Source organism: Siphateles boraxobius, unplaced genomic scaffold (genome assembly GCF_051911475.1).
Source record: "Siphateles boraxobius isolate OS27281-9 unplaced genomic scaffold, OSU_SipBor_1 41, whole genome shotgun sequence".
NCBI lineage: Eukaryota > Metazoa > Chordata > Actinopteri > Cypriniformes > Leuciscidae > Siphateles > Siphateles boraxobius.
In genome coordinates this window covers 5,760,760-5,788,023 of record NW_027509042.1, presented here as the reverse complement: position 1 = coordinate 5,788,023, position 27,264 = coordinate 5,760,760, and the positions used below count along the sequence as shown (strand labels likewise).

The 27,264-nt window shown below is 37.1% G+C and overlaps 1 protein-coding gene across 5 annotated transcripts in view; it reads left to right on the top strand.

Annotated features, from left to right (window-relative positions):
* phc2b (polyhomeotic homolog 2b (Drosophila)) overlaps positions 1 to 26,759 on the top strand; it is a 32,904-nt gene extending 6,145 nt beyond the window's left edge. For 2 of the 5 annotated variants that reach the window (XM_077197954.1, XM_077197955.1), the window contains exons 2-15: positions 3,817 to 4,057; positions 6,241 to 6,399; positions 6,495 to 6,572; positions 6,714 to 6,875; positions 8,296 to 8,430; positions 9,383 to 9,665; positions 14,879 to 15,237; positions 15,337 to 15,496; positions 22,089 to 22,297; positions 23,020 to 23,152; positions 23,445 to 23,565; positions 23,747 to 23,873; positions 24,011 to 24,287; positions 25,652 to 26,759. In XM_077197954.1, coding sequence (XP_077054069.1) covers positions 3,878 to 4,057; positions 6,241 to 6,399; positions 6,495 to 6,572; positions 6,714 to 6,875; positions 8,296 to 8,430; positions 9,383 to 9,665; positions 14,879 to 15,237; positions 15,337 to 15,496; positions 22,089 to 22,297; positions 23,020 to 23,152; positions 23,445 to 23,565; positions 23,747 to 23,873; positions 24,011 to 24,287; positions 25,652 to 25,806 — 2,538 coding nt within the window. In that variant the 5' untranslated portion in view covers positions 3,817 to 3,877 and the 3' untranslated portion in view covers positions 25,807 to 26,759. Of the gene's footprint in view, positions 1 to 461; positions 608 to 3,816; positions 4,058 to 6,240; positions 6,400 to 6,494; positions 6,573 to 6,713; positions 6,876 to 8,295; positions 8,431 to 9,382; positions 9,666 to 14,878; positions 15,238 to 15,336; positions 15,497 to 22,088; positions 22,298 to 23,019; positions 23,153 to 23,444; positions 23,566 to 23,746; positions 23,874 to 24,010; positions 24,288 to 25,651 lie in introns of those variants that run through there. The other 3 variants (XM_077197953.1, XM_077197952.1, XM_077197956.1) reach the window with 3 other exon arrangements.
* The last annotated feature ends 505 nt before the right edge of the window (positions 26,760 to 27,264 follow it).

The window sequence follows — 27,264 nt, the reverse complement described above, 5'->3', positions numbered from 1 at the left end:
ATTTTTATACTCAGCTTTAAGGGTTAATTGAAATTCCTAACCTTAAGTGTTATCAAAAATAATAATAATTTTATTGACGATGATAAAATTATCAATCATGTTTATATTTCTAAATACATTTAAATATCCATATAAAGTATGACATTTTCATCCAGGTCTTTTTTTTCTGGGACAGGCCTTTTCCTCTGCTTTGGCAGTACAAATCATCACCGGTGAATATTCTGAAATGGGGGGGCTGGTGGTGCTTATAGAGGGGGATAAAAAATCATTACCATCACCCTCATTAGAGAAGAACCAATTGTCCAATCACCACACAGCTCTGCAATAGGGCTCCAAAAGGCACCCCCAGTTGGCTGTCGCTAGGAAACCACAGAACCGGGGGGGGGGGGGGACTTGGGGGGGGGTCTCGCATGCGTGTGTTAGATGGAGAGAAGCAGGGAGAGAGAAAGAGAGTGTGTGTCTGTGCCTGGCGACTGGGACGGTGGATGCTTGCAGTGATCTGGCAGGATTGGGGTGCAGAACGCACACTAGACAAAGAAGCATTTGGGTCCTGAGGCATGGGGCTCACCACGGGGCCAAACGGAGCTCGTGCTGCCCCTCAGAAAAGGTAGGAGCTGGGTTTTTGTCTGAGAGATCGGCCCTGGGCTAACCTGGATGTCTCTGAAATCTCCCAGTGCATGCATATTGATTCATGTTTGTTTTCTGTCATGAATTTCCATCCTCATCCTTCCATCTTACCCAACAACTCTTTAACTTTTCTCGCTCCTGGAATGTTCTTTTAGTTAGTTCTGTATTTAGGAATTACTGACAGATTTATTTTTAGCTCTGCTTAAAGGTAACATGGTAAAGGTGTGTTTAATAGTTGTGTTTAAACTGTACGCAGTAGAGAGCCTCTCATTGGTGGGATGCGTATGGTTGGTTGGCCCGGAAGCCTCTGAGGGGCCCGGGACTCAACATAACAGCTCCCCTCTCATTAGCAGAACCAATCAGCTGCTAAATATGAACAGAGCAGGCTTTAATCATGAATGCATGCAATTCCATTACATATTTCCACCGTAGCACGTTCTGGTGTTACTATAGAACACTGTTCATAACATCTGAAAAGGTTGTGATGGGGTACTACCATGTACTATTTGGGCAGTATTAAGTATGCATACTTAATATTCAAACTTTCTGAATATGCAAACTTTCTGAATTCATGAAATACCCAAAGACTGCCAAGCATTGATAAATCAATGTTTTAAACAAAATGGGATTAAAATGGGATTAAAAAAATTATTCCTTGAATTAAACATGCAAAGTATTGGGTTCATGTGACATTGAGTATACAGTTTGAAGCAATTGTAATGTATACTTGTATATATGAGTATATATATATATATATATACACACACACACACACACACATATATATATATATATACACACACACACACACACATTTAGCATGTTTTTGTCACATATAGCATATTTTATACAATCTAAGTATACAATATAAAAATTAATTCAACGGATAACAGTTATTGAACACCGTTTAATAATATTCTAATTCTGTTACTATGTTTTCAGATGTCCCTATGGCCCTTCCATTAATGCATATTAATGAGGCTCAGGACTTATATTTAGATTATCTAATTACAATGCCCAACTCCATTAGTTCTTTGGAGCGCAGGAAATGGCTTATGGGGAGGGCTCACTGATATTACACCATCTCTTGGCGTAATAACAGACCTAGAAAGGGGGAGGCATAATGGTTTGTTGTGGGTAAAAAGGGGGGCGATTTGGGGTAGCTGGGAAGGGGGTGTAGAGTGTGTGGGGTTAGTGGCTCTCATCCACGTGTGTGAGTAATTAAATGAGTATAATTGAAACCATGCCACACTTCCCCTCTGAAACTAAACCCCCCCCCAACACTTGTTCTCCTTCTGTGCCCCTCAATCTCATTACCACTTTCTATGCCTGAATAACAAACCCCAAAAGACAGAAAGGAAAGGATAGGAGAGTAATTTAACAACAGTGCCTATGGCGACTCCAGTGAAGAGATTTAGACACCTATTTTTCATTCAACAGCCCTGAATACATGCTTAATGTTTGTTTGGATGAACAGACATATGACTCTTGATACTTATTATGATATTTATGTCAACTTTAGAGCTTGTTTTTAATCTGAAACATATATTCACCACATCTGTGGCATGCTGTTGATTACCACAGAAAATGAGTTAGACTCTGTATAAAAACAGGCATTATTATTACGCACTTTCAATGGAAGTTGATAGGGTTACACATTCAGGAAGATTTAAATGTAAAAATGTACTGCTATTTACACACACACACGGTAAGATTTTTAACACACACACACACGGTAAGATTTTTAAAATATTTTTGCAAAACAGTAATATTGTATCTAAAGAATAACGTATCTATATTCATTTCACCTTTTTATTATCAAAGTTGAAAATGGAAACCATGGTACACTGAACAGAATTATTTGAAATTGAAATATTTTGCAACATTAGAAATGTCTTTACTTTTTTTTATCAATTTGAAGAATCCTTGCTGAATAAAAGTACAACTTTCTTTAAAAAAACTTTTGAATGGTAATATATATATATTGTAAATACTACTGTACTAAAGTTTGGATCAGTAAGTTGTTTTAAAAAAACACTTACAAAACACATTTTTCTGTACAAAAATGTGTTATTTGAACTTTAAAGTTGTCTAAATAGCCTTGTAAGTAGTGGGACTACTTTTCTAGTATGAACAACTGATTATGCATCACCAATGTAATTCACGTGGAAGGATTTCTTTTCTGGTATATAGCAAGTATTGTACATAGGGTATCAAAATTGGATGTAAAGTTGCAGTTAGTTAGTGATTTGTATTACATTAGTCTATGTTAGTACATAATATTTGGGTTTGGCTATACTTTCAGTTATTCTGGTGCCTACTGGTTTCTTGCCCAGTATACAGTAGACCAGGTTTCTATACTTCCATTGTAAGTGCATTACTGTAAATGTAAATTAAATGAATTTCAAATTATCTGTGGTAAACGACAACCTGCCAACAAGCTTAGATTGTATTGAACACAGATATTTTAATAATATAAAAGACAGATTGAACCAAAAAAAGTAATGTTTTGTTTGGCAACCTTTAACCTGGTGCTGTATCGCATCTTGACACGAGCAATTCTTCTCCTGACCATCTAATCCATCTACCATGGCTGTTCATCTGGTGGTAACTGGAGACGGCTGAAAAAAAGATTTGCTGAAATGTAGCACTCATGATGACGGGATGAACTCAAATGCAATTATAATGTAATTTTCAGCAATGTACAGTATGTGAATGAAGCTACCAGCTCGGACCTTTCATTTATGCTTTTGTATTTAGCTCTTCCCCCCTCGTTTTATATAGCTTTTATAAAAGATACTGTGATGCTATCAAATGGTAATACCATGGTTGCCATTTAACATGCTACAGAATGTACATAGCCATATACATAGACCATGGCATTTACATGATACTCCAAAGTAATTCAAAGAATACTATGGTATTACCATAATACGTGTTCAAAAAACACGGTACTACTCTGGTACTCTTTTTATTAGCGCAAGACATTTCATAACTTGATCATATTTCATAAATATCAGCTATAGAAATTGCTATTTTTTTCAGTAGGGTTATCACAATCTCAACAGTTTTTTAAATAAAGATAGACAGACAGAGGATCCCTGCATATAGTATTGTTGTATGTATTGTACTGTGGAAGAGGATTTTAGTAACAGGAATTTTAAAACTCTTGTTCTCCATCTCTCTCAGCTTGCGTCGAGTGTGGCAGCGGGGCGGTCGTGGGTCAAAAGTGAGGCATCGGGGCGGCACAATGGAGGGTGAGCAGAGCACTCCTGCCTCCAGTGCCAGCAGCACAACTGGCACCAGTACCTCCACCACAAACTCCACGGGCACCACCAGTGCCTCCACTGCCAGCTCCACCAGCAGCGTAAGACAGGCCGTTCCACAGATATCTGTCTACAGCGGCATTCCTGACCGACAGACTGTACAGGTACGTCAAACCAATCAATCAGTTTAAATATAGGCAACTGAGAGTTCATGTTTAAAAACAACACCTTTCTCCTTGTCAATCCTTCTTTAATAGTCCACTCACTGCATTGCACCAGACATCACTTTTTCTTGCTTAAAGGTTTAATTAAGTCCATACTGCCATCTGCTGGTGTGTGTATATGAGAAGGGAAAGCAGGTTGAAGAGGAAAGACAATGAAGATTTCCATGCCTCATAGACAGACATTCATAATCTTTCCCCTGCTGTGGAATGTGGTGGTGGTTCATTATCTCTTTACTTGTAAATTAAGTGCTAGATTTCAGACGAATGTGATATAGGTAAACGTATGTCTAATGTCCAAAAAGTATTGTAGTATGCTATCAATAGGAATCAAAATCATTATTTAATAATAATAATGTATAGTTCAATAATTCATATATTAAGTGCTTCACATGGAAAACTGAAAAATGTCAACATCCGATCATCCAACTTAACCCACTATGTTTACTTAATTGTGTAAAACAAAACAAAATGTTAATCTTTAAAATTGTGGCAATATATATCAGTGCATGATCAGATACAAGCAGCATGAACATTAAACTCAGTTCAGGCTGCACTTTTACTCACACCCAGACCAGGGGTCAGGATGCATGTTGCCTAGCAACTGTGCAGTTGTGGGCAGTTCATTGAGGACATAAAGGATGAGATAAACAGAAGTGCAGGATAAAGCAGAACATATTATAGCTGGAAGAAAGCGATAAGAAGGTACTATAAGTGATGAGACCGATGAACTTATCTACTACTACACCATCATCATATCCTGAATGTTGTTTGAACATCTGCTATCTGTTCAGGTATTTTGGCATCTTGTTGATTTTGGTCTGAATGTTGTTTTCATGTTCTATGGGATGCTAGCTCAAGATCAACTGTTAAAATAGGTAGGTGTTTCTTGTGCACATGGTTTGCAATAATTTAAGTACCATTATTATTGAAGTATCACAATACAAAATTGTTAATGTTTATATTGGATTTAAAAGTATATATTTGGGTGGCATTACACATAAATGTCATAAAATGTAACAGTTATCCTATACAATATACTGTAAATGTGTTATTGTTTTATTGCCAGAGTTCGTGCATTAGCATATGTGCATTAACAAGCCTTGTAATACTGTGGTTAAAATTAAATTTATATTAATATTATGATAATATAATCAAATTCAACATCAAGGCTGACCTTGAAAGCTATATTGGAAGTGAAAAACAACAATTTCAGAGATCTACTTTTCTTTCAAGCTTGTTGCAGTTACTTTTCTGACCAAAAGGAGGAGACAAATGCTGGAACAAAACACAACAGTTGCTCAAGGAACATTAAAAGATTAGAATTGCAATCCTACAAATATTTGACATCACCACAAATCTCATCTTGCAACTATTTATGATTTGAGTATCAGCTTTGTCTCAGATGTTTCTGTCAAACTACTTAAGGGGAATACTACAAAAGAAACACGTTAGACAATTGCTGACAGCAAGTGTACAGAGCTAAAAAACTAATGTAGACATGTCTTAAACTATTACCAAGGTCATTTCACATTTAACGGAACCTACAGCTGCGAGTTGGCGTTCTTAAACAGAGAACCTCGTTTATTCCAAAATAATAAATAAAATAAAAAAATCATGTTAAATAATAACTTAACCAAAAACATAATAATACTTAGATCTGACAGGTTTTGTCAAAATGTAACTCAAAACTATCCAAGGCACGGAGTCGAGAAAGAGAGTGAGAGAGATTAGCCTACCTAACAATTAATTAGGCTACTTGTGGATCGCAGCTCCTCCATGCTAACGCCGACTTGATGCTAGCTTGAGACCACCATCGACATTACCCAGGGTCGGATGCACTTTGTTTAAGTGGTACATCTTTTGAGTCGTGGCCATGTTGTACTTATTTCACTGCAAACACTGCGATGCCGTGTAGAAGTCGTTCTTTTAAATCAAAATGGTCCCACGCCATACTTCGCCGTGACCTCTTCATGATTCTTCTTTTGAAATCAAAACAAGCGTGATTGGCAACAAGCGTGTTGTGGCGCTCGGGTCCGATCCACTTTCAACAGTGTTTCTCAGAAATTGCTTACTGCACCTTTAATCTGGTTTCTCACTCTTTCTCCGTCTCTCTTGAACGGTAGGTGATCCAGCAGGCTCTAAACAGGCAGCCCAGCACAGCGGCGCAGTACCTACAGCAGATGTACGCAGCTCAACAGCAGCATCTGATGCTGCAAACAGCAGCCCTGCAGCAGCAGCACCTCAGCACAGCACAGCTCCAGAGCCTCGCAGCAGTGCAGCAGGTCGCTTAGCATGCAGTCTCGTAAAGCAAGACAGAAGCATAACGCACACAAATACACTCATACCTTCTCTGTCTGTCATGTTTTCTCCCTCTCAGGCCAGTTTAGCAGCCGGCAGGCAGAGTTCAAACCAAAATGGGACCTCATCTACGCAGAGTGGACCATCACAGACCACAGTATGCTTTTATTTGGATGCATCCACTACAAATATGCCTGTATAATCAAATCAATATCTTGTACTGGTTATGATATTCTGTTTTTGCATGTGAAAACATTCAGGTTGCTCATGTCACAACTCGTCTCTCTTATTCCCACAGATTAATTTAACCACATCCCCTGCCGCTGCTCAGCTGATCAGTCGTGCCCAGAGTGTAAACTCCGCCCCCTCTGGGATCTCCCAGCAAGCAGTGTTGCTAGGCAACACCTCAAGCTCCACCCTGACAGCCAGCCAAGCTCAAATGTACCTGCGAGCACAGATGGTGAGCACACCTGTATACTCACAAACACAAGAGTCTTGCATGTAGGCTATGTGAATATGCTTGTATATGCCAGAAAGAAGGATGAATTCAGCTAAATTAGGCCACTGATAATTGGTTTAAACAATATTTGACCTTTTTTTTTACTAACATATCACAGATAAAGCACCTAACAGTGTAATTAATGTATTGTCTGGATAATTATACCAAACTTTTTCAGTGCATAGCCTAAAAATATAACAGCCCAAAATGAAAATCAATTTTCAACTACTAAAAGTTGCATAAATATAATGGTGTATATAGCAATAATGATCATTATTATTAATAAAATATGCCTTATGCATATGTTTTTTACAGTTGTAATCGAATTATCATGTAGTTATTATTGTGTCGAAAAAAAGAAATAAAGCACCAATTAAAAAACGGTTCCAAATATTGGTTATTAGATATCAAACTTAAACTTTTTTATTGTTTGTCATAAAAAGTTCAGCCAAACTCTATCAAATAGTGGCACTATTTACTTAAGTTCACCCAACTAAGAGGTTAAAATCAAGTAACAATAACACCATATTCCTTCTAACTGACCTATAATCATTTTTGTAGGGTCATGCAGTTTGACCATTACTGAAAACTCTAATTATTTTTGTTTTAAAACCAGTAACTGATATGTTGGCCTGTAAATCTATGCTGCTTTTCACAGTTTTGTTCACATTCAGGGTGTGTTCACACTTGGCATGTTTGGATCGATTAAAACAAACCCTGGTGCGATTGCTCTGTTAGTGCGGTTCATTTGAATAAGTGTGAATGCTGCCATCCAAACCCTAGTGCGCACCAAACAAGTGGATCTAGACTGCTGAAAAGATGGGTCTCGGTCCGTTTCCAAACTAACTCCGGTGAAATAAAAAAATATATATGAACGCATGTAAACAAACCAAAACCAGGAAGTGATGTCACAAGATACAACCGTAAAAAAGAAAAGAATGATAAAGCAGGCCTGTTTTTGTTTATCACAGTTTGGTGCAGGCATAAGAACCGCGTCTCCTTACAGCAGATCTTCGTTTGTGTGTGAGACGTGACTCCTTTACACATTTTACAAGCTTTTCACGAGTTCTCAGCTGAACTCAAAGTTCAAAATACCATTTTATAGGCTACGCACATACAACAAACACATTTAGCCCAGCACACAGCATTGTTTAGGATGTTCAGTAAGTTCCATCTCGAAAAATGCGTCATAAAAGCCAACCAATCAGGTTGTGGACATATCCCTATGTTTTTAGTTTCGGTGTTAAAAATGTCAACCGAACAAGTGTGAACGCACCCTTAAGCACCATTCTTAAAAGTGAAATGAGGGTTGTACTGAAGAAGGTCAATAAACATTTAACATTTAGTGAATAATGAGCATGTTTATGTGTGATTATTTTAGGCTCAACAGAGTAATCTTGTGCATGTAGCCAGGAGTCTGGGCCGAGCCGTCCCTCTGTCCTCTCAGCTGATCCTGGCTCCAACTGCTACAGTAACTGCTCTACAATCTGACACTAATGCAACCAATAACACACAGGTGCACACATATACTGTAATACATGCACATCCAATTATCTTATTGAAGCATTCATACAATTGTGGATGTCTTGACAAAAATCCTAAAGGAATATACAGATTACTTGGTATTGCAATTATAATTTGAAGCCATTCAATTTACTGTACATACATTCATTAAGCAGACACTTTTATTCAGAATTACTTTCGAAGGAACCAATCCTAAAGGATTCCAAAACGGCACAACACAAAAAACTTTATAACTTTTATATTTTGTAACTTGATCTTTTAGAACACTGTGCTATGTTTGTCAAAAGGATATAATGCTCCTGGAGGACATCAGAAAAAAACCTGTAGATGTCCAATGCAATACTAATAATATTAAAATTCCATAAATATTCAAATAATATTAAAAGGTTATTTCACCTAAAAATGAAAATTCTGTCATAATTGTTTACTTAACCTCATGTCGTTCCAAACCTCTTCGGAACACAAATGAAGATATTTTTAATGAAATCTGAGTTGTTTCTGTCCCTCCGTTGACAGCTGCGCAACTACCACTTTGACATTTCAAAAAGTTCATAAAGAGATCGTAAAACTAATCCATACGAATTGAGTGGTTTAGTCCAAATTTTCTGAAGAGACACGATCGCTTTATACGACGAACAGATTGAATATCCCTAGATATCCCTTGATAGACATCCCTTTAAAAAAAACATTAAATTGCATTTTAGGAATAAAATAATTTGAAAAAATCCAGTTTAAGATTCTTATTTGATCACATTAGGATTAGATCATTATGATTGGCTCCAAATTATAATAGAAATTCCTATAGGGATTATTTTCACATTACTTTAGGATCATTAGTCTAGGTAAAAAAAAAAAGCAAAATATTTATTTTTCAAATATTATAACAACTCAAATGTTTTTAATATATTTGAATTCAGACGTTTATTGACATTATGACTTCATAGGTGCAGAACCTTGCCCTGCGCAACCAGCAGGGGGCGTCTTCCACCTCTCAGTCCTCAGGCCTCCATGCACTGAGTTTAAAGCAGACCCCCATCTCCATTCAGCCCACCCCACTCATCAAGACACCCAGCCAGAGTGCTTCCAGCTCAGGCACTGGTGCCGGGAAAGGCAACTTGAACACTGCTTCCTCAGGTGGAGCGAAGAAGGAAGAAGAGGGACAAACAGAGATGAAAGCAGTTAACATGAGTCGTAATGTCACCTCTTCACATCCCTCTATCGCACCAGGTAAACTCAAACCCATATGGCCTATACCGCGACCCCAAATTATTGGGACACTTAAGTCACACTTAAAAATGTCTGAATGCCATTGCATTCAGTAAAAAAATACCACAACAGTATGCAACTGCAAAGAATCGATATTAGAGATTTTCTGAGGCATTTCTTTGCAACGAAGAAGTCAGTTCCCTTCAATTTCACTCCGGTATCCTCCACAAAGGCGATCAACAACAAATACAGTTACTTAGTATTGTCTCTCACTTTGGATGATATTTGATCACTGTCAAGCTCATTTTGAATAAAGTGGTCAAGAAATTGTTGCGTGTGAACATTGGGCCTTGGAACAAACTGAAAGGTTCAAGTCACTTCAACAGAAATGTTTCATGACATATACACTCTAATAAGATCCGACTTCACTTGTCAGTCCATCATGTCACACACTAAGTACCAAAGAAGGGAGAAATCCACCCCAGGCTACATTTGTCCTGCATGGCTTATGCTCAAATGCATTAATGCATACGTGGCCTTTGAAGGGCACACACTTTCTCAGATGATTCTTTCAGTGCCAGTCAACATCTGATATGCAAGCCATCCATCATTCCACCGGTCTCTAATCATAACAGCTCACACAGGGCAATTATCCTGCACATTTAGAAGCAGGTACCTGGGCGTGCCGAGGCCGGTAGGGAGTAGAGACTGTCATATGTTTTTAGTTATGCTTTGGTGGAAGATACAAAACAGGGCTCTGATTTTCTAAAAAAAAAAAAAAAGAAGAAGAAATTATCTCCAGTAGCTCCAGGGTAAACATTGAGCACCAGTCAAGTGCCAAGTGAAGTGAAAACAGGCTTCTAGGACTTTTTTTTATGTGACCAAATTAAATCCCAAAAAGGAGTATATATATTTTTATATTTTTACCACAAAAGGAGTATAAAACACATTGTGCATGTACAGTATATATTTTTAAGTGTAAAATATATTTTCACATCCAGTCAAAAAAAAAAAGTACATTTTCTCAGAATACTTTATCTGTTACTGTAAAATGTTTTTGACCTTGGTTAGCTGCATTTGTGCATTCAGATAAAAAACTAATTTTAGAGAGAGAGAGAGAGATCTGGACGGAGAGCTGCGTTTCATTGACATTATAGTATGTCAGTGATCATTTATAGGTGTAAGGTGCATGCCACTGTGTATGTAGTAATAATAATAATGCATTTTATTTAATGGCGCCTTTCATAACACCCAAGGTCACCTCACAAGCAATATACAGGTCACTGCATAAGACAAAACACACAACAAACAGGTTGCATACAGATTAAGTGCAGTAAAGTCTCAATAAAACATGTTGTAAAAAAGCCTGTATAAAAAGATATGTCTTAAGACGCATTTTAAATGTCAATAAGCAGAAGCTATTGTGAACATCATTGGGAAGAGAGTTCCATAGGCGGGGGGCAGCATAACTAAAAGATCTGGCACCCATGGTAGTAAGTCGAATCCGAGGTACCACAAGAGAAATTGAAGATGAAGATCTGAGAGAACGTGAAGGAGTGCAAACATGGAGAAGTTGAGTAAGGTATTGTGGTGCAAGATTATGAAGTGCCTTATAAGTAGCAAGATTTTGAATTCAACTCTGTACTTTACTGGAAGCCAGTACAATTGCTGAAGAACTGGAGAAATGTGCTCAGTATAAGGTGTTCTAGAGAGAACACGAGCTGCAGAATTCTGAACCAACTGAAGCTTATGTAGCAGTTTGGAGGGAATACCTGTGAGAAGAGCATTACAGTAGTATATACGTGAAGTGACTAGTGCGTGAATAATAACTGCACTATTATTATTTGAAAGAAAAGGACGGAGACGGTTAATATTATGCAAGTGGAAGTATGCAATCCGTGTGATATTATTAATTTGAACTTCAAAGGATAGTGTGCAATCCATGATGACACTCAAACTTTTAACCTGTGATGAAGGAAAGATTGCAGTATTGTCAATGTTCAAAGAAAAATAGTTAGATTTAGACAACAGATCTAGTGCCAACAAGCAGAGCCTCAGTTTTGTTGCCATTTACCTTCAAGAAGTTAGCTGAAAGCCAATCTTTAATTTCAGCTAAACAAAGACGGCGGAGGAAAAGAACTGGTGGGTTTGGCAGACAGGTAAAGTTGGGTGTCATCCGCATAACAGTGAAAATGAATACCATATTTCCTCAAAATATAACGAAGAGGGAGCATATAAATAATGAAAAGAAGCGGGCCCAAAACAGAACCCTGGGGAACACCAGTGGTGACTGTAGATATTCTTGATCTAAAGCCTTTTAATTGAATACGCTGACTGCGTCAAGCTAGATATGACCTAAACCAAGACAAAGCAGTGCCAGTAATACCAATAGACACTAACCTGTCAAGAAGTATCCTATGTGAGACAGTATCAAAGGCAGCGTAATCAGATTTGGCTTTGGACAGTGCATTTTTATAATTTTGAATTTTGTTCAGCATACATTTCTTTATGAACAGTAAGGCCAGACCTGAGGTACAACCGCTCTAACCGACGGCCTTTAGTTTTAAGTTCACGCAGTTCAGGTGTGAACCAAGGAGCTGAATGTACAAAGGAGTTTTCACAAGTGCAAATTCATCTAAAATCATGTTCAGTCCATCATTGTAATATGTAACCAGTTCATCAACAGTAGAGAAATCAGATTTACTAGAAAAGATGGCAACTTCATCAGCAAGAGTAGGCACATCAATGTTCTCAATATTCCGAAATGTGATCGGACGACACAGGTTTACCTTAAAAACTGCCAGTTTGCCACAAAAGGACACCAGAAAGTGATTGATATGGATAGATCAGAAACAGTACAATTAAAAGGTGATATACCAGAGCAGCAAACAAGATCAAGAGTATGCCCCTTAGTATGAGTGGGCAGTGTGTTAAATTGTTGTATACCAAAGCAATCCAAACATGATAAAAATTCACTTGTAAATGCATTATATTAACTATATGAATGTTAAAATCACCCAAAATGATAATATTTGGAGATATGAAACATAAGTCAAGAGTTCAGATAGTTCAGTTAAAAATGCATTATTGCTCTTGGGAGGGCGGTAAATAGTTGTGAGGATGGTAGGAATCGCACCATCACTTTTTAAGGCAATTGATTCAAAAGAAAAAATTGTAGACAAAGTTAACTGAGATAATTTCAATGTACACAATATACAGATAGAATAAAGCTTGAACAAGTGTGTTTGAGATGTTCCAATAGAGCCTCAGTGGAGAAGAAGGGTAACAAGCCACCTGATGTGTGTGGGTTGGGATGTAGTTTCCATGGCAGTGTGCTCCAGAGAGCTGATGTTATGCTTGGTTTTCCCCTTGTGCATTAATGATATTCACAGATCTGGAAAGTCATCATGGGCTATTATTCTCCTGAACCATGCCAATGTTCTAATGTTTTTAAAATCTGAATATTAGATTAAAAATAATGTGAACGTGGGTATTGAAGAGAGATTGGATTGTAGATTTTTATATAAAAAAAATGCTATTTGCTTGGATGTAATCTTGTGAGATTTCACGCCATGCTTTTGTTTTGGAACTGGTAAAGTCTAAACCAGTAAAAGCAGTTTATATTAAGAGTAATGAACTCTCTGTGTTGATACTAATTCTTATATCAATTAATTGAAGCTATCGACTGAATACAAACACTAGAGGGCTTGTTAAAAGCAGGAAAGAAAGATCCACAGACATTAACATTCTGCTGCTGTCCACTCAAAATACTAAAGTGAAAAGTACTTATTGTAGAGCAAATGCACCCAAAGAGGAAAACCTTGCTCAAAGATTTCTCTTCATAGCAGGAAACTTAATGGAGTTAAGCTGAGAACAGTTTGAGACATTGATCTCTTCTTAAACTATGGAAACTCGTGCCAGATTACTGGGGTCTAATCTCAGGAAAAGCAGAAGTCTCTATTCGCTCTCCATTTAATCTCATTGCTGTAAAAAAAACAAAAAACATTTGAGATATTCAAGATATCGAATTTGCCCCAACATGTGAGAAAAGCTACAAGCATGTGTGATTGTTTTAATGTGTTGTGGCTTTGCATATAGCTGAACGTTCGACAGGAAATTTCGGGGTTTTCCAGGGTTGCGCTCTGCAGGGAATAACTCATCAACTCCTTATTCTGAACATCCGGAAGAAAGAAAGAGTGAGAGAAAGTGAGCACAGAGGAATGAGTCATCCGAACTCACCATCCCACACCATTCACATTAGACGGAAGAACATTCCCACTGAACCTTTTCTGTTTGCTATTAAGAGTTTTAAAGAAAGACTGTATTTGTTCCTGCCGTCTGCTTCACATATTCAGTGTGCATTTCACGTGACGGAACACACACACACGCATATATATATATATATATATATATATATATATATATATACAAACATTAAAACCACCCGCTAACTTTCCAACCAGTTTCAGTTTTTCAGATTCCATTACCGCTCATAAACTTTTGAGGTTGTGATCTCAATGAGCCCAACTCTTAAGGTTTTTGTGTTTAAATGTTCTCCTGCTGAGATAATATTACATTTTAACACACTTTCCTGTAAGTTCTTCAGTCAAACACCTAATCACAGTTTTAAACTCATCCAGTTTCCACTGCCGTGGTCCTGGTTACAGAAGTTGTAATGGAAAACCTTAGCACAGTGACTAATGTTAGAAGATCACTGAATAAATCAAATCAAATCAAAAACAGGAAGGAATAAATTAACAAATTGACCAATGAACTAACATGACTTTTCCATGAACTTGATAATAATTTACAGAATACTATATATTCAGGCCGATTCACAAATGAATCAATAAGTTGGATTTGTAAATATTTTGAAATTGATTAATTGAAAAGAACTAACTCAAATGAATTTGCTTACAAATCAGAATTCCTTAATTGCTATCAAGCATGTTACTTTAACAAGGACATTATTTGATCGATCAAACAAAAAACAGCATATTGACAATAAATGACTGGAAAACACAATTTTTTTAATTCCCTGACATTTTCAATAACTGTGGGATACCTGCGACTTTACCTGAATGAAAATGAATTTACCTATGCCGGCTTAAATAAAAATGTCTAAATGTATGAAGTTCCATGTGCATGTTACTGTCGTTTTATATTGCAGCTGTCAGTTTAATGTGTAGTCATGTGAAACAGTATGTGTATGTAATAAGTGTTTGTCCTTCCAGCGTATGCCCAAATCCAGCCGCAGGCCCTGATTAAGCAGCAACCGCAACAGTTCGTCATTCAACCCCAAGCCCCAGCCACCTCTAGAGCCCAGCCTCAGTTACTGCAGACCGCCTCCGTCCAGCCCCACCAACAGTGCTCCGCCCAGACCTCGTCTGTAACAGGGATCATTCCGGTTTTGCCCAGACCAGTACTTCACAACCAGGGATCCGCTCAATGTCAACACGCCACCATTTTCCATTCAACTATAAGCCACCATGCAGTTAGCCAGCACGGCTCAAACATTGGCCTGGCCCATGCTAAAGCTCAACCGGTCCAACTGACAGCCATCAATCTCCAAATCCAACCTGCACAAAGTCAGGTGAGAGACTCCTGAGTCCCTTACTAGAGCCATATTGTCGATTAAAGATGATGTATTGTATACAATTCTAAAGCAACTAACTACTTTTATCTTATTCAGGCTTCAAGACTGGCTCAGGATGACAGGGAGAAGCCCACCTCTTTGGTGGTAAGAGAGATCTGTCCACCAGTACAAATGCAACCATCCACTACGACCCAAGGCACCGACCTCCCTGAACAATCCAAAGCGGACACTGTTAACGCTACATCTCAAACACAAGGTACAGTTGCCAAAAAGAGTTGAAATTTACAAATATAGACAGTTTGATAATCAAACAATGTATCAACAATAGACCAGGGCTCGAATTTCGGTGCGGGATTGCGGGTATTGCGCATCATTTTAATCATTCCCGCAGGTCTTGTGTTTATAATGCGGGAAATTCCCGCAAACATCCATTCAATCTAGCATGTAGGCCTATGAGTGAATTTAACCAAACAGATTATAAGATCAAATCAGTCATTTTAAAACTTTATGCGAGACGCAATTTCACAAACAGCGTGAGTGATTCTGCAATGCCGCGTCTTTGTCTCTTAAAATGTGTTGCACAAGGCAAGTCAATCGCGCTGCACTGCAGGCGGCGACTCTAGACTCTTGCGTTTCAGGAGTCGGGACATATGATGGAAATGTCACTTGCACAATCGGGCCATTGCATCGTCACTAATGTTTATAATATGTGCGTCTTTTTAAGTCTTACCTATTTAAACATCCAAGCGATTTTAAACCGCATTACAAACTGCTCGTGAGTAACAAAACTGAGTTATTTTTCGCGAATTATAGCGCTTTAACGGTCAAAAGCACACAACATCGTCTTAATTCCGGTGTTGTGCCGAATTTTGACCCCCGACAAATTACTACCCCCCTAGCATTGGTAGGTTTAGGATTAGTTGTGGGGGAGGGGTTAGGATTAGGCAATCAGGTACTGACTTCAACGAGGGGGGTAATAATTTGGCAGGGGGTGCGTGCTCATCCTTTGCTGAAACGTCTTCGTCTTCATGTAGAACGTGGCTCATGATTGCTAAGCAACAGGGATCCCTTTTTAAAAGAGGAGAAAGTGGCGCGGACTGCTCTTTACACGCAACATGTGAACGTTGGATCCGTGCACTAGCTCTTAAAGTGAGAGTAGCCTAAAATGTGTCTGTCATTATTGTATATAAAACAACAAAAGATAGCATTAATTGTAAGGAATCAGGATTAATAGCCTATGTATTCAAATTATACAGGACTAAAATACTATTCCGTGTTATTTTACATTTGATTACTTTTTTCCGTTTGTGTAGTATTTCTGAATACTAGCGTTATTAGACCTAAACTTTTCTCTTTATTTCATGTATTTATTTGTGCTACTTTTTTCAATTTAATTCAAAGATTGAAATCAAGCTTTCTTTTGTTGTGTAAACTAAAAAAAATGACCCCATTGTAAAAACACAAATACAATGAGTGAGCAAACATTTAGCTGAACGTATATTTAAAAATTGTCTAAATTGTAAAAATTGTCTAAAGGTGGATTTCCCCCCTATTTTCCAAAACGAAATTCAGGCCCTGATAGACACATTTAAGAGATCACTTCAGAGATAATGATGATGACTAGGGCGAAAGTCCTAAAACAATAACCATCTTTTAACAATACGTTTTTTTTTTAAACTTTATATGAATCGTTATTAATATATCAATTAAAATATATAGCCTAAAAATATTTTTTTTCCCCCCGATTAATTGTTTTTTTGTTTTTGTTTTTTGTCGATTCAATATCAATTCTCAAAAGCCACAAATCAATCTTTTTTTTTCCCCGCATTTATTTCCACAAACAGTGAACATAATATCTGTTTGACTTTAAGCTTATTACTAGTCTTCTCCACTGAATGTCATCCTCTTATTTACCTTGCACAATGTTAAAGCGAGGACCGTCATTGATTAAGTGCTTATAATGGTGGATGCAGGTGCGCATTTCAGTGTGAAAGACATTCCAGACAGTTGAAGGACCGGTCATCACCGTCCCGATCAGGCCAGTGCTGCATGGTCACTTAAGATTATCAATTGCACACGTTTTCAAGCCTGGCCAGTTTAAACATTCAAGCACTTTGTGAGAACATTTGTGTGTGCACAGAAAGCACAAACAATAAAATTACTTCTCTTTCACGTGTCTGTCTTCTTGCGCTTGAACGGACAAGTTATACAAAATTATCTCAAAATGCCTGTCTTTGCTAGTACCCTAGTAAGCAGTTATGGCTAAATTGAACGTAAACAACAGAGAAAGACAATGTTTACTGTGCATTATATTGTATACACCAGTATATTGGATCCGATCCGCGCACTCTGCCTTAAAGTGACAAATAAACCTGCTGCTCTCTGTGTTTTTAATGTTAATCACAGATACGGTTGCCAACTGTCCCGTTTTAGCCGGGACGTCCCGAATATTGGGCCTAATTTATTTGTCCCGTACAGGACCTCCCGTGTCACGTTTATTGACTGATACGCTGATCTAACCACTGACTGATACAACAGCAACACGACACTTGAGAATGATCACGACACCGGTCATCATCCAATCACAGCTCACGCTCACGCACATCTGACCATGTGAATAACAAACTCTAATTTGAGAATTAATCATTATTTTGCGACAAATCATTGGGTCCGGGTTTTGATTTCGGCAGATCAGTTTTGGCGAATTCAAACAACGTGATAATTGTTCATGAGTCCAACATCCATCCAGCCATGCAATAAAACTTCCTGAGGGAATAATATGCTGATTTGATTTGCTGCTCAAGAAACATTTCTGATTATTATTCATGTTTAAAAAAGAAAGTCAGGATTCTTTGATGAATAGAAGGTTCAAAGGAGATTTATCTGAAATAAAAAAGCTTTTGTAACATTATAAATGTCTTTACCGTCACTTTTAATTAATTTAATGTGTCCTTGCTGAATAAAATTAGGCTATTACTTTCTTTCATTTCTATAAAATGTAGTGTATAATGTTACAAAAGCTTTCTCTTTTAGATAAAGCCTGCTATTATTTTGAACTAGGTGCTGGTTTGTGTGTAATGTGACTTTTTTTTGTGTGACCTTAAAATTAGTTTTAGAATTAAATTGTACATAAATAGGTTAAGCAAAACAAACAAGTGTGTTTATGTCTGATAACCTTTTAAACACATACGAACTTGAAATGACATAGCTATACTGTGTGATACAGTACAAATATATTGAGTGTCCCTTATTTTCCTATAAAGAACCACGATTGTCTCGTATTTTTCTTTTCTGAAGTTGGCAACCCTAATCACAGAACAAAAGAAAAAGAGAAAATCAATCACTGCTCTTGACTGAATAACTTTTGTAACTTTAATAATGATTAATCTATATTTTAATTATTAAGGACTATGCAGTGGTATTTTACATTTGATTACTTTATTCAATTTCTGTACCTGAAAACTACTGTTAAAAACCAACATGAAAAGCACTATTTCATTTGTTTGTTCTGTTGTATTTATTTATTCGTGCTATCGCTTATAGTTCGATAATTAGTTATTTTCTTTTATAAATGACTGTTTATTTGTCTTAAATGTTTAAAATTGATATTAATTATATAGTAGTTTTAGCTGTGGTATCGAAATTGGAGTGGAGAATTGTGAAATTTCACTGGTATCTAAAATGTTGGTGTCAACCTTATTTATTACAATAAGGATACATGGGTCAAAAACAATAACTATTTTATTTAAAATAAATTTGTGGTGGGACCAGTGAAGATTATTCATTGAATCAAATCGAGATCGAATCAAATTGGGACATCTGGGGCCTGTACCATGATGGTAGTTGAACAAACTCAGGGTTACAGGATTAGTTTAGAGTTGACAAAACCAAACCAATCCAACCAGGCTTTGTTGGTACCATGATGCTGATCATCAACTTTCTCTGTCAACTCAGGCTTTGATCCCGAGTTTAGGAGTTTAAGTGTGACATCAGTAGCGAACAGCCAATCACATGTTGAGAGAGAGTGAAACTGAGATTAATTTCTCGTGAGAGAAGCAGCGCAATTCACTTATTAAATAAAAGTATTAAAATATTAAGAATTTAAACAAATTTACACAGCAAGGAGAAACAGCTGTCTATGAAAGAGGACAACTAAAATAAAATGTCTCGCTACTGTATATCAGTGCAAGTAAAAGTTCTGAAGTTATTTTATACAGCTGATAAAGGTATAGAGAGAATTGAACATTTAAGCTCACATGTAGTCATTTTATTGCTTCATCTATTGATGCTAAAGCGTATTTATATTACCTTTATATATTTATTCATTTAAACTGCGTAATAATAATTGATGAACTAAAATTGTACATGTGTGATTGATAAAGGGTATAATAATTACATAAATAATATCTAAATCATACAAATTTATTATTCTAAATAAGCATCACTAAAAACCAGACAATTTTGTCTGTAAAAATAATTTGCTATGTAGTGACCTTTAATTTTGAGTAGAAACAGGTGGAGTGACTTTATCGCATCAGACATGTGTCACTTTGCTCACAGCTGATTGGTCCAAGTTCGGTTTGCAACCTCTTACCTAGAACATAACCTGCCCCGGACCAGGTTAGCCGTGGAGCGTAAGTTACTATGGCGATGAACACTGCTAAAAGCCAAACCACTTTCATGGTCCCTAAAACCCAGGGTTGACGCAAATTAAACTGAAACATAGCTGGCTAGCCACCTAAAACGGCTTCATGGTATAGGCCCCAGATTGGATACCGGGCCAGCCCTAATATTTGTTGTTTATTGTTTTGTTTATCAATTTATTTCACACCTATCAAAATCCAAGTTACAAATATGCACATACATCAACTTTGTTTTAAAGAATCACTGTTGCATTTAAAATACAAGGCTTTCGACTCCCACATGGTGAAGCAGATTTGCTAAAAGAGAAGGGGGTGGCATGCAATTCCCATCTACAGTAATCTGAACAAGAACTGAGTCACATGACTCTGCTGTAGACTTCCTTTATAGCCAGAAGGCACAACTAGTAGCCTTGCTGCCGAATCAGTCAGAAACTGGTTTTAGACCAGAGTGCTTTCCTAGCTTCAGATAATGCCCATGGGTTGAATAAAGCTGGCACCATCCAGTGAGACTCTTGAACCTCTACGGAGTCATGTGACCTGCTGCTGCCATCCAGGAAAAGACTGAACCGCCTCCTGGCAGAATGTGCAGAGCTCGTGCGTGGGAGTGGAGCACTGAAAAGGAGCAGCGCACACTGTGTGCTGCGTAGTAGAATCGCACGCGTGGCGGATCCTGATATTCTGTCTTTGATATCAGTATAATAGGCGTATGGGAATGAGGCTCCCCCCGTGTTTTGAGACGGAATTGAAGAGCGCCCCTGCGGGAAATGACTTTTTATTGCTCTTTGTCGGTAAGCTACAGTTTCTCTTGTGTTGTGATGCCAGTAGTGTTGGTTAGTGGGCTTTAAAAAAAACGCTACGGTCTGTGTAGACTTGACACGCTCTCTTAAAACGCAACGCAACTGACGCTAGTCTGGTGCGTAACGTTACTTTGACGTCTTGTGTGAACAGGACTCAGGAGAGATGTATTTTTCTTTAGTTAATTTACATTTTTAGATGCCTAACGGTGGTGGGAGGTTTCTTCAAACAAGTTAATAGTTCACATAAAAATCAAATCATTTACTTACTATTGTCATGACGTTCCAGCGTTATTTACTTTCTTCAGTGAACTGTAGAGAGGTGGTCTAAGTTACAGCAGTGGTCATTTGGCAGCTTGATAGTGGATAACATTAAAAACTTTGTAAAAGTAGTTCATACTTTATCGGAAAGCTTTGTGTCAGGAACAAAATGAAATTGCAGTCGTTATTGACTGATACTCTGTCCGACTGTCCCTCTCCTCAAATACCGTTGGCAGGAAGTTGCGTTAGAAATAAAAAATGGCGCTTGTTATAACCATAGGTTATGACAAATCGTGTTCTCCCTCGAAATCGGGTCTCCATCAACTATCAGTTAATGATTATACTAAGACGAACGACATAAATGTTAAATATGTATAGGTTACTATAAGTGTATAATAAAACAAAACGAACGTTTTTTTCACTTGATTAACTTTTAATCTATTAAGTGAGTAATTAAACATCGTTATATTATTTTTATAACTAAAATATTTGGACATTTAATGTAATTTAATATGTAATTACATTAAAGATGACTGTCATGTAGGGCAAGTGCAAATAATTGTATAAATTATATCAGGCTAATTTATCTGTATGCTATGCTAGTACATAACACACATTAATGGTCATTATAATTTATAATAACATAATTTTGTAGGAATTGTAATCAGGTGCTAAAGAGAGTACCCATTAAAAGTCATTTGAGCCAATTGAATCTCTTGGGGTCTTAATGGAGACCCAATTTCGAGGAGGACCTGATAAATCACCAACATGGTGCTGCTCTAGTTGGACGTCTTTGACGTCAAACTCCATTGTCTCTCGAGTGTCACTTGACTCTTTTAAAAAAAAAAAATTATTCACTTGACTGGTAGTGATATCTTCATTAAATATTCATATAGTCGCTTTTTATGAATAAGATACTGAAGATCTCCATTTGTGTTTTATAAAAGAAATAAAACACATAAAACTAAAAACATCAATGCATCAATGCTTAACTGTTCCTTAAAAGTTACTTTATAAGCTCACTCTTTGTATTTTATTTCCGGCAGCTGTCTTTTCTGGGCTTTCCAACACTGGCGGCCACTGATATTTGTGCTGCTGATGTTGTTGTTTGCTATGGTGATGAGTTGATGGTTTGTTTCTTTGCCGCCAGGCTCTGTGGAGACGGCCCAGGACCCCACGGGAGCAACGGTGACATCGACCATGACCTCAGCAGCCTCAAACGAGCCCCCTCCGGCAGTTGTGACAGGAAGTGTGGCACAAAACGGCGAGAACAAGCCACCTCAAGCCATAGTGAAGCCACACGTCCTCACGCATGTCATAGAGGGATTTGTTATCCAGGAGGGAGCTGAACCATTCCCTGTGAGTTGTAATAAAAATAATAATAATAATTTTTAAATACAATAAATAGATAAAGATAATTGTATTATTATAATATATACAGATAGAGATAGATAGATAGATAGATATACACACACACAAACCTTTATGGTGCATGTAATTATTTGACAGCACTAATAATAATGCAAGACATCAACAATATTATTATTATCATAATTACTATTCATAAATATCTTAAAAACAACAACAATAAAACAACAATTATTATTATTAATAACAATTCAGTAAATAATACATTATAAAAACTAATAAAAAGTTTAACTGGAAATTAATTTATCATTAATAATATTGTATTAAAAATAATACTATAGAACAACAACATTATTATTATTATTATCTTCATTATTATTTTATTAATAATACAATTACTATTATTGTTATTATTCATTCAATCAATTATATAAATTAGTTATAGAAACGAATAAAATTAAAACTGAAAATTAATTTAATAAGAATTGTACTATTATTATTATTTATTTGTTCATCCTTCATTATTCATTCATCACTTATTATTAAATAATGACTTATTTATTTTCAGCATCATGTATTTCTTTGTATGTTAGTGAATTGCCCTGATTATACAACATCAAACTAAACTGTAGAAACAATATTGTCAGTTGAAGGTGTCCACAGCGTTACAGTAATCGCCATGACACCGTCACTTTTGAATACTGTATTATCAGGTGGAGAGACCTCCGGTATCGGCCGACAGCCCCAAGAAACCAGACACACAGCTTCCCTCAGATCCAGAGAAAACAGCCAGCAGCAATTCCCTCAGTGCCACAAACTCAGACATGGAGGAGGTTGGACAACAAGGTATAAATTTCACTTAGTAGATTCAAACATCCTGCAGCCCAAGGCTATTTTTCTAAGATGCATAATCTTTTTAAGTGACGGTAAAGTTTTGAAAGATTGAAAACATGCACTGTTATGAACAAAGGAGCGTCATTCATTGTGCATTAGTGATGAAAGGTGGTTGGAATTTCCTGTTTGTGAACCTTACGATTTAAACTGTGCAATAAAGGTGCGGCAACAATAAAAGCTTTGCAACATTGTTTCAGCTAGTCACAAATAAACTGTAGATTAATGATTTATCGTTTTTCATCAGACACAAGAATTCAGGAGGAATCAGAGGAGCCCAAGCTCACATGTGAGCTCTGTGGATGGGTTGATTTTGCCTACAAGTTCAAACGTTCAAAACGCTTCTGTTCCATGGTCTGTGCTAAAAGGTTAAAGATTCAAAACATTTTTAAAAAATGTATGAAAATATTTAGAAATGCATGGTTAAAGCTGTATGGGTTCATTTAGGAACTTATGAGAAATAGCTGCTCCCAATAGGAGAACTAATTATATATTGTTGTGATTTGCAGTAGTTTTATCTGTATGCTAACATACAACACTCTTGATCAGGTACAGTGTTAGTTGCACGAAGAGGGTTGGTCTGTTCCACCCCGACAGAACTAAAAAAACAAATCAGATAAATCAGTGGAGAAGGAGAAGGTCTCATAGTCCCAGAGGCAGGGAGGCCAAAAAGCAGGTGAACAGCTACTATAATCCAGTTGTGCCTGTCACAATGTTTTTGTATCAGTATATTAAAGTAAATCATTCTATCTTTGTTATTACTTCACTTTAGCGCATGTATATCATCTGCTGTTTTATTCTTGATCCCTCCAGCGGCTCTCTGTATCTCAGCAATCTCAGGGAGAATCTATATCCTCACCCCTCCAATCTCAGCCTAGTCAAGGAGAGTCCAGCCCCTGTTCGGATATCTCCAGTTATGAGGAAGCAACTTCCCCGCTCTCTGCAGCCAGTTCTGGCCCAATCGTTTCTCAGGGTGGGGTCTCTGGTAATGATCCAGAAGAGCTTCCTCTCCTCAGTCAGCACTTCCTACCATGCGACCCCACCAAATGGAATGTGCAAGAGGTGTTTGAGTTCATCCGCTCTTTGCCAGGTATGTGGCTTTTTATTGTATATACACACACACACACAGTTTAAATGTTTGGGTTCGGTATGATAAAAAAAATGTAAAAAAATGAATACGTTTATTCAGCAAGGATGCATTAAGGCCGGGACACACCAAGCCGATGGGCCGTTTTTGAGCGTCGGCAGCTTAGTTTTTTCGGTGTGTTCTGCACCGGTGGCTGTAGTAGGACACTGTCCTTTTTTGGGGCTGATTCAGCATGTTGAATCGCTGTTAGGCTGTTTGTGAGAGAGAGAACTCTGATTGGCCATGCAGCTTAGCAAACGAGTCAGTGCATCAGAATAAAAGCAAAGATTCTGGAATTCATTCGACGTTCGACTCTCGCGGTGCATTATGGGTGTTCTCTAGCTGTTGAGCGTGCATTGGTTGTGCACTTGTTATTGCGGTCAATTGTGGGATCGAATGAGTGCACTCAATAACGCTCACTATGGTTTCGGACACCACTGCAAATGGCTGTCGCCTTAAATAGTGCCCTATTTAAGAGTATAGGGGCGATTTCGGACACAGCCCTAGTCTCAGTTTGCCTTTTTAATGACGAAAATAGATACCTGCTTGATACCTGCTGATATAGATGGATATTTACTTACATGCAGGCGCAGGACGCACTTGCTAGTTGACAGTCGACTTTAGTCCTTTTGGTGTGTTCAAGCACAGCTTTCTGGGCGAGACGCAGCCGACAAGAGGCGACAACACAGTTGACGCTGCTAGTTCTTTGACCCGGGCTATCAAAAGTGACAGTAAAGACTTTTACATTGTTACAAAAAAATTATAATAATTGTTTCAAACAAATGCTGCTCTATTGAACTTTCTGTCCATCAAAGAATCCTGAAAAAAAAGATTTCCACAAAAATATTAAGCAGCACAACTGTTTTCAACATTGATAATAATATGAAATGATTCATGACCACCAAATCATCATATAAGAATGATTTCTGAAGGACCATGTAACACTGAAGACTGGCTGTTGAAAATTCAACTTTGCCGTCACAGGAATAAATTACATTTTAAAATATATTAAAATAGAAAAGTTATATTTTTAAATTGTAATATTTCATAACAATGCTGTTTTTAACAAATAAAATCAGCATAAGATGCATAAAAGACTTCTTTTAAAAAGTTACAAAATCTCACAGACCCTAAACTTGATAACAGTATTGTATAAATACATGCAATGATGCACACACATTTGATGTGATATTTTGCCATCAAATATTATATAATGATGGCAAAGTTGATAAAAGCAAAGCTATGTTGAAAGTTGAAATTTCTACAGCAATATATTTCTTTACAAATATGCTATTTAATGATGCAAATTTTTGTGACTCCACAATTAGGTTGCCGGGAGATTGCGGATGAGTTTCGTGCTCAGGAGATTGATGGACAGGCCATGCTGCTACTGAAAGAAGACCACCTAATGAGTGCCATGAATATTAAATTAGGACCCGCCCTCAAGATCTTTGCTCGCATAAACATGCTAAAAGATTCCTAGCCTTAAAAAGCTAGTAAGTGTATGAGTATGTGTCCTCAGATGTCACTTAAACTTGACCTAGTGACTACAGCACCCCAAACTGCACTACAACATTTTTTGAACAAACAATTCATAACTAAAAACTTTATTTAAAAAAATTGGGCAAAGCCCAAAACTGCACCTCCTCAAGAAAAGAACTGAAGTAAATTCCGCTGGAACAGAAAATGACCCGACTACCTATGGAGATCCGCACAAATAGTGACTTATACCAAATGAAAGGCATTATGAATCAGTGATATGGAATTCAATTCTGACTGGGACTCGCAGATCACTCAACTAAACTAGTTGTGCCGGTGATCAGAAAAAAATCTTTGGATAATGTACGTAAAACAACACTGCAGTCCAAACAGAACTAAAACTATCATGTGGTTTAACAATCCCACATTTTGACCCAGATATCTCTGGAATGTACATTTGTTGTTTTCAGGTATGATTTTGTCTAATTGTACATGCCAGATGCTTTTGTACAGTATAAATATGTTTAAGTAAATTATTCTTACCTTTTTGTGTGAGTATTTGTAACAAGAGTTGAATCACAACAAACTGGTGCTATTTCACTTTCATCTTTACTTTGAGAAGACTTGAATAACAGAAGCACAGTAACAGAAAATTCAACGTTGAACCTAAAAACTGATACAACCTAAAGGAAGGGATCCAGTTTGAACAAATCCTGTCAACAGCGCCTTATTCAATGTGTCTGTACACTCTGATTTTGAGATGCACATTAAATTGTATTTGTCTTGGATATTGGGAATGACACTATGTTTGGTTTTTAACTGTGCCCAAATTTGTTATTGTATGTTGCTAGAAATGATTGTGATGATGGGTTGTGTTTTTTTTGTACAATGCTTTGTGAAATGCCTGTATTTATCAGATGAATGAAATTTGTAATATAACATTTTTTAAGGAAGAAACTTGTTTAATTTCTTGTTTTTCACCTCAACTGCTTGCACAGCTTTATTCATTAATTTATTTATTCCGCACTTAATTTTTCATCACATTGATTAGATAACAAAACACCCAACTAAGTCACATCTAAAACATATAGGCCTGGTTTCACAAACAAGGCTTAGATTAAGCCAGGATAAGGCTTTAGTTCAATTGAGACATTTAAGTAGACATTTTAAGATTTTTATAAACGTGCCTTAGAACAAATCCATCTGTGCGTCTTGAGACAAAACAATGGCACTGACATTTTAAGAAATGTCAGTGCAACTTGCTTTCAGTTAAAACAGCTCAAACATACATTTTGGGAGAAAATGTCTGGGGCTAGGCTTGAGCCTTGTCTGTGAATAAAATGCCATGCAGTTTAATATTTTGTTAATGATATTTATCCCATTTTAAACTGTGGTATGAGTGTCAAAATGTGTTGGAACTACTCTGAATGTGTGCTTAGAATTACAATAAAACACCACTAGG